This window comes from Fragaria vesca, linkage group LG6, assembly GCF_000184155.1.
Source record: "Fragaria vesca subsp. vesca linkage group LG6, FraVesHawaii_1.0, whole genome shotgun sequence".
Lineage (NCBI taxonomy): Eukaryota > Viridiplantae > Streptophyta > Magnoliopsida > Rosales > Rosaceae > Fragaria > Fragaria vesca.
In genome coordinates, this window is record NC_020496.1 from 16,373,613 (window position 1) to 16,381,450 (window position 7,838).

Below are 7,838 nucleotides of genomic sequence, written 5' to 3' on the forward strand. Positions count from 1 at the left end.
TAATACATTCAAATACACAAAATATAAAAAATATTATATACTAACTAACTAACCATATTTTTTTAATTCAAAGGTTGTTTCATTCTATCAAAAGTAGAAGATACATTATGAATCGATCCACTGCTTTGCGTACAGAGGGCAAATAAGATCGTTTGATTCACATAGGGTGACACCCTCGTTACACAATTCTTGCTCACTGAAACATACAAAGTGAGAGGACTCACTTAACACCACAATTTAGCCTATAATCAACAAAGAGCTTATAGGCAATTATTCTACAACATGAAATAAAGGGAAATAAAGAACAAACCCCACAACCATGGACCAAGGCCCAAAGTAGAGTCTAGGCCCAAGTACCTATGGACCCATGCCAAACCCGCAGCTATTTTCTCTGGATACCCAGAATGGGCACCCAGAGACAAATGCCGCCTTCCGCTGCCACGAGATTCGGCGGGCGGCCTTGCACCCACTAAACCAGAACCATCTGTAACGACCTCTTCACATCCGGTCGGGCCTGTCGCCAATCGCCTCCACCTCTAGATTCAGAGGACGCCGTCACACCACACTACTACAAATATGGGCTTTAATGACATTATATCCATGGCGTTTCTGGCAAAATCGCCATGAAAGAATGTTTCAATGACATTTTTATATCAAAACGTCATAATCCTTCTGGGCTAAATAATTAACGACATTTTTGAAATTCCGTAGAATATTATAAACATTAACGGCGTTTTCCATACGCCATAAAAGGTAACCGCGTTTAGTTAACGCCATTAAAATACAATAAGACGGCGTCTGTAAAACGCCATACTTCAAAACTTCAATTTTTATTTCATTTGCCGCACCCATTCGTAGATCTCAATTAAACCAAAACTTTCATATTCTTCATTCTCAAAAAAAAAACCTTCGGTCTCTCTTATCTGTCTGTCTCTCCCCTCCCTGATCCCTTTTCTTCTCGACCTAGAGCAATCCCTTGCCTCTATCTTCTCAATGGGCTCAGACTACACTTGCAGTGGATTGTAATGGAGGCTTCAAACCACAGGCATGTCACTGTTTGCTGCGATGCGGCGGTCACTAGGAAAGAGGCGGTGCAAAGGTGGGTTTTTCTCTATTTCAACTCATGTTTGGGTTTTTCTCCCTTTCGGTTCTTATTGAATTGGGTTCTGAAATTTCTAGACTATAATTTGTGGTGTTAGTTCGATTAGGGCAATCAAAATGGATGCGAATTCACAGTTCATAGTTATCATTTCATCATAAATATTAAGGCTTTTGTATGAATTGTGGTGTTGTTGTTTTACGGACTCATTGGGTTTCTGAGTTTGGGGCTTTTGCTTTGTCAATAGCTGGGAGCGCTTATGGTTTTATTGTTTTGATTTTCAGAATTTGGTTTTGGTTTGTGAATGGAAAGTTTAGGAGTTCAAAATAACGGGTTTTGGTCTGTTTGATTGAAGCTTCGGATGTTCTACTGTGCCTCTTATGGTTATTAATTTTTGGTTATTGAAATAGGCAAAAATTGGGTTATCTTACTCAGATTGGTGTTGTAGGCATTTGGGTATTTAAATATATTCATGAATCATGACAATGGCTTCAATCTACTGTGAAAATTATGTTCTCTTTCTGTTGGTCAACTTCGATATCTTATTCTGTGATGCTTTATATTTTAATGATCTTCAAGGTTCCATATCTTAGGCCTCATATATTGATTATGTTTATCGGCAGTTGCTGAATAACCTCATTAGCACGATGCTAGGATGTAGCAGTAGCCATGTTAAATATGCAAGTAGTTTTGTTTATGATCTAGCACCCAATTTTTTTATATATTTTCAGGAATTGCCTAATCCAGCAAAGGATATTTGAACACACATGCTTGCACAAAATTCATTATCACACATGCATGTATTGTTACTTATCTTTCAGGATTTCAGATCTTAATCATAAAAGCATTTACTAAACTTTGCAGATATGACGATGGAACCATAATTCCTTGTCTTTTATTTTCTTTCCCCATTCAAAACTCCCTTTTTTATTCTGAAATAGATAGGAGCTTTACTCATAACTAAAGGATAGGGAAGACAATTGATTCAGGTTCATGTCAAGGAACTTCAGGAACTTGTCCCAAATGGTGCCAAGGTTAGTGTTTTTACATTTAGTAATTATTGTTGGGCAGTACTGCAGTATGTAGTGGTGTATCTTTTCTAACTAGGTTTTCTTCATCTGTGGTAATAAGTTCAGTGCAGCATTGATGGCATTGAGGACTGAACAATAAAACACATGATGTATTTAAGAAGAAAGACTGACCAAGCTGAAAAATATGCACATCAAGATCAAGAGGTATGCAAAGTTCATTCATATGTGTGTCTTTCTTCCTTTTCCAAAAAGCAAGGATATTTTGCAATATGAATTTCAGAATCTGATGTTCCAAAACTATTTTCAACTACTTTATGTTTTGAGGAATCATGAGTATGACAATACATATTGTTAACATAATGCATGTATAAGAGAAACTGTTTGTGTGTTCATAGTTTTTCATCTCACGCCCCTTTAGTAAGATTGTATCAGATAGTAAACTGAGTTTCAGTTATCCCCATAATTACCATAATAGTATATGATTAACAACTATGTAATCTCAAACAGTTTCTGCATGGACTTGCATTGTTTTTTTTCTTGCAAATGGTTTTCTACAAGGAGCTTGCAGTTATCCTTTACTTTTATCAAATTATCAGTTGCATTACAAATCTCTGACTAGGTCTGTTTGCAGTGTATTGGTACACAGTGGTGAGGTGCATGGTGGACATTACTACGCCTTTAGCAGGCCGACACTTTCTAATTAGTGGTACGCATCTGGTTTCCTAATCAGTGGTTAGCCATTGCTATCGTCCTTTTGTTGTTGTGACTGACTGTCGTTGTTCATTTGCAGATGCAGAAGCACACCACTCTGAAGTCTCTAAGTGCTCATGTATACCTTAATTATCTTCCTTTTTGTACATAGTTCTTTTTGTAAGCTTACATATACATGAATTTGTTGAGAAAAAGAATAAACATTAGATTGATGGATGTTTGCAGATCTATGTCTTTTTTTATTAATTCATTGTGGTGTGTAATAGTTTTTACTTATACCCAATATGATAATTGATTTTCTGATTAATTACAGAAAATCAATAATTTTTTTTTAAAAGCTGAAAATAGTTCCATGGCATTTGAAAAACGCCATTAAATTAAGTTTAACGACGTTTTGAAAAACGTCATGGAATTTAACGACGTTTTGAAAACGTTATTAAATATAATTTATGACATTTTAGAAACGCCGTGGATGTAGTGATTGATGGTGTTTTTGAAACGCCGTGAAATCAGTTCCAAAGGACGGCTCCACTTTAGACGGCGTTACGGGATGACTTTGAAAAACGCCATGGATGACATTCTATAGCGTTTTTCAAACGCCGTAGATTTGTATGTGTGTACTAGTGCCAGATCGATATGTGAGAGAGAGGTCAAGCCGCAACAAAGCCCTCATTTACCAAAGTCGACCGTCAACAACCACTGCCGCTCAGATCCAATCCCGTCGAAAGAAGGCTAGAGTTCAAACCACCGATCCAATCTCATCTGAAATAAATCCGATTGAAATCTCGCGATCAAACTCCGTACTCCGCCTTGGACTGAATCAGAAGCTGCCACCGCTACCACCGTCTCCTACCTCAAAGATTGGAGCTGTCAACACCCGCAATTGATGTTGTCCAGTCGCCCAGTCGTCGTCAGACCCCAAACCAAACTCACGATCTAGAGCTTACCTCCACGCCACCAAAACCGCTTGGAAGCTTGCCCACTCCACCAAATCATGATCCCAACCGCTCACCACCAGCTAAGAAGCAGAAGTGAAACTGCCGCCTCCTACTCGATCGTCTCCTATCCTAAGAAAACCGTAGCAGAGAGAGATTTAACTGAATGTAAGTTTTTAGATTTAAGCTTAGGCTTGAAAAGATTTAAGCAAATAGAGTCATTAGATCCGGGCCGCTCACCACCAGCCAAGAAGCCGAAGTGAAACCGTCGCCTCCTACGCGATCGTCTCATGTCCTAAAAAAACCGTAGCAGAGAGAGATTCGACTGAATGTATGTTTTTAGATTTAAGCTTAGGCTTGAAAAAAAAAAGATTTAAGCAAACAGAGTCATTAGAGCATTACTCTTTGCTAGTTTGTGCTTCTTAGAATATTGAATACATGTACTTTGTTGAAATTCTCGATATTAATTTAAGACTTCTAGATGCTTTTTGTAATCAGGGGTTCAGGTTCCACGTCTCTTTCTCAAGGTAAAGCGTATCCCTAATCTAGTGCTTATTGATTGGGAGAGACTGGAAGTAGAGTTACTCTATCTTTGACCAAATTACCGAGTATCATTGCCTCTTTGAACAGTTTTATGTTAACGGGGTTACATATTCAACTTCTTTTTTTTGGGATCACGAGTCACGTAAATACTTTGAAGCCAATTGACATATAGGCTATAATATGCGCTCTCTCTCTCTCTCTCTCTCTCTCTCTCTCACTTCTCTCCACCCGGCTTTTATTCAATAGTTTTATTAATAAAGGTTTGAGAAAAGTCGCATCTGGCCTTTATTCAAAATAAAAAAAAGTACCTTGAGATTTGAAAAAAAAAAGTAGTACACAAGAAAAAACTTCTTGCTATATGCAGAATCAGACTGTGGAGCTCTCTTTTAGAGCATAAACACATACATGCACAATGCATATGCATCAGACAACATAATTGTTGTGTGGTCTGATGGAAATATGGCCCTAACCACTAGAACAAGAAAAGAACTTGGAATGATTAATGACAGTTATCTAAAAGTCCAGTGGGCCATGAGAGCCACTAGGCCCCTATGTGGCTCTGCCCCTAGGGGGTGAAATTTCATGTTTCTCGCATTCCTGGCAATTGGTGGTGTGCATCAATTTTAGTGGGTGGTGGCGCACTGTCTTCAAGTGATGTTGCAAGTGTGGCTCTGGATGGGGTTGGCGGTTCATGGATGATAGATGGTGACGAAGAATTCTATTGATGAGTTTGACTCTCCGGGCAATAGATACTAACTAGAGCATGAGCTAACTAGGGACTTTGAAGAAGCTTGCTCATACCGTTGACTCAAGGTTTGATTGCTGAGAGAAAAGGGGAAGGTACTTGCATAAAACCTTCTTACGCTCAAGTTAATAAAACGTCTTTTTCTTTGTTGAGTATAATGAGAAGAGATAGAACGAGATCATTTTACATGGCTATGACGCTGATTATTTATAGGTGAACACCTACTTTAAATGCGAGTAAACTTGCGCATCAAGTTGTCTTTAACTTGTGCTGAAATTTGTCTTGATTACCTGTTTGTATATTTGTATTGCCTCGCCTAGTTATAATAATATTTGTATTATTTCTTAATGGATGATGTTGAACTCTTTTGGGCATCAATATTTGTCTAAAGAGTGAAACTAAGCTCATGTGAAGATTTTTTGTCAACCCCTTTTAAAGGCAAATCCTTATATATGGTTTTGTTGATCAACAAAAGACCTAAATTGTCAAACATTTTGTTTGATAACAACATACAAAATAAAGACAACCTATGCCATGAAAATCAAAGTTGAAAGCATTGAGCACATATAAAGGTAGGTAGTTCATTCCACTAACCAGCAATTGGAGTCGAGTGACCCATATCTGCAATATTTTCTGCTAAATAATTTGGCTCCCCCTAAATATGAGTGAAAGTAATGGATTGAATAAAAATAAAAAAAACATTGAAGATAAAGATAGAACAGTTAAATGAAAGACTAAAAATATTATATCTTTATTAATGAATTTTTACTTTAGAAAATAAATGATTATGTGATTCTAGTTCCTTGCAAGGGGGACAATGTCTCAATAAGTCTCACTGTGAATTGAAGATATGAGAAGCTACAAACTCGAAACTAGCCTCCTAACCAACAAAGCTCATATTGGAGAGGTTTCACTTTTGATCAGCTATTTTTGTATGCATTATTATTGGTCTTGATTTTGGTTCCCAGTCACCTTCTCACCAAGAGTCTTTCCTTTGTTATCAACATCATTCAATTTATTGTTGATAAGCCGCCCAAGAACATCCATATCCATCAACTTCAGATTCTGAAATTGAGGAAGTCCTGTTGTGAGACTCTGAAACAATACAGCTTTCATTTCGTTCTCACGATTTTTTCTTCTCACTTTCTTTAACTGTTCATTTTCTTTAAAGATCATCCTAATCAGATAGGTTTCCTGGCTCAACATCTTCCTGCTCTTCTCTATCACAGGCAAATTCTTGAATTTTTCTAGAACATTTTCAACCATTGATTGGGAAGACCAAACTTCAACTTGAGAGTCAAATGGGCTATAAACTATAGCACATGCATCGACTCCACAAAGAATGCTAAGTTCGCCCAACTTCTTCATCATACTCTTCTTTCTTTTATTGAATGTAGCTTTTCTGGCTGAATTGTTGATGATATAGGCTATTTTCACTTTCTTTCTAGCCATGGATATGTCTCACAAATAAAATAAAAGAGAAGGAACTCAAGGTAGTTTCTTTCCTTCGACAAGCTTTGTATATATACAATATCTGACTATACTTCAAGGTTAGGTGAAATCTTATTCAACTTATCTAACCACGAGAGAAATCTTTGTTGTCTAATTTATTAAAAATAAATGATAATTTCACGTAAATGGAAGTTAAATAAAGTGTGATTGATAAAATGACATGTATAGTTGCACTACACCAATATTGAGCAACAACCACACACCCCAGTGTGACCTTTAGCCTTTATATTATATGTGGCATTTGGTGTGCTATCAGGGACCACACCTTGGTGTGTGGCTGATGTTCAATATTGTAGTAGTGTTGGTAGCATTACATTAGTGTAAGCAAAATTTAATATGATTTATAAAGTTTACAAATGTGAATAGATTGATTTTTATTTAATATTGATTTTATTGTTCATAAATTTGGTAATCTAAACTATATTTGATAGTGGTATACTGGTATTTTTGAGACCAAAATCTCATCGAACGGTGCATTTTAACCATTAAGTGAAAACATGACCGAAAAACCTACATCTCAACATTATGACATAAGCCCACATTCTTGGACATATTTTGGGTCTGGATTCATGTGTTCGGCTCAATCAGAGCTGGTTTGCTTTTAATTTTCAGTTATTTCGGTTCTCTAGTTGTAGCTTTTTGTTTGGACTGTAAACAAGTCATATATGGCTTGGACCATGTTATCACCATACACAATGAGTCGATGAAAAGCTAACATCCAAATTGGAAGGGGAGTGTGGTGACCTGATTGAGTGGGTGTTGAAGGAACTGATAAGCTAGCAGGAACATATTTGGGTATCTTGATCTTTGTTGGGTCATAACACCAGTGAGTGTTTTTCCAAGCGAACGAACGGTGTGCGGTTGCAGGTGTAGCGTTTTACAGATTGGGTTCGGGTCATATAAATGTCGAGAGCATATCAGCTTAAGATCTTTGACGTTAGCCGCTGCTTGTAGGTTTGCTCGATCCCTATGAACATCGGTGGGACTTAGATTCGGTTTTTACCAATTGTTAACTAGAAGCTTTGCTAGAAGAGCCGACCACCCAAAGAATAGAGGATGGTGACAACATGGTTTTGGGTTTAGGCTCAGGCTTGACTTGGATGCTTGGGTTTGGGATTGATTAATTAGGCCTATTCTGAAACTCCAAATAAGGGGATCAAAGATACATGTCCTCAAGTAGAGCCGATGGGAAACCTGTTGCCGAGAATGACTCTTTCTACAATTCTCTAGGCTTTTTAATCATTTTGGACTTAAGCCGTTTG

At 37.4% G+C, this 7,838-nt stretch overlaps 1 protein-coding gene and 1 non-coding gene across 3 annotated transcripts; one reads left to right on the top strand and one right to left on the bottom strand.

Annotated features, from left to right (window-relative positions):
- The first annotated feature begins 1,005 nt into the window (after positions 1-1,005).
- On the top strand, positions 1,006-3,030 carry LOC101294481. 2 transcript variants are annotated; one of them, XR_184932.1, is made up of 4 exons: positions 1,006-2,133; positions 2,236-2,334; positions 2,762-2,836; positions 2,921-3,030. It is a non-coding gene; the product is annotated as an uncharacterized LOC101294481 (transcript). The 2 variants fall into 2 exon arrangements; XR_184933.1 differs by lacking the exons at positions 2,762-2,836; positions 2,921-3,030 and having other exon boundaries at positions 2,231-2,286.
- A 2,976-nt stretch (positions 3,031-6,006) lies between these two features.
- Positions 6,007-6,516, bottom strand: LOC101306159 (agamous-like MADS-box protein AGL80-like). The gene has a single exon (XM_004305417.1). The coding sequence runs from the start codon at positions 6,514-6,516 to the stop codon at positions 6,007-6,009; it is 510 nt and encodes a 169-aa protein (XP_004305465.1).
- Between the last annotated feature and the right edge of the window lie 1,322 nt (positions 6,517-7,838).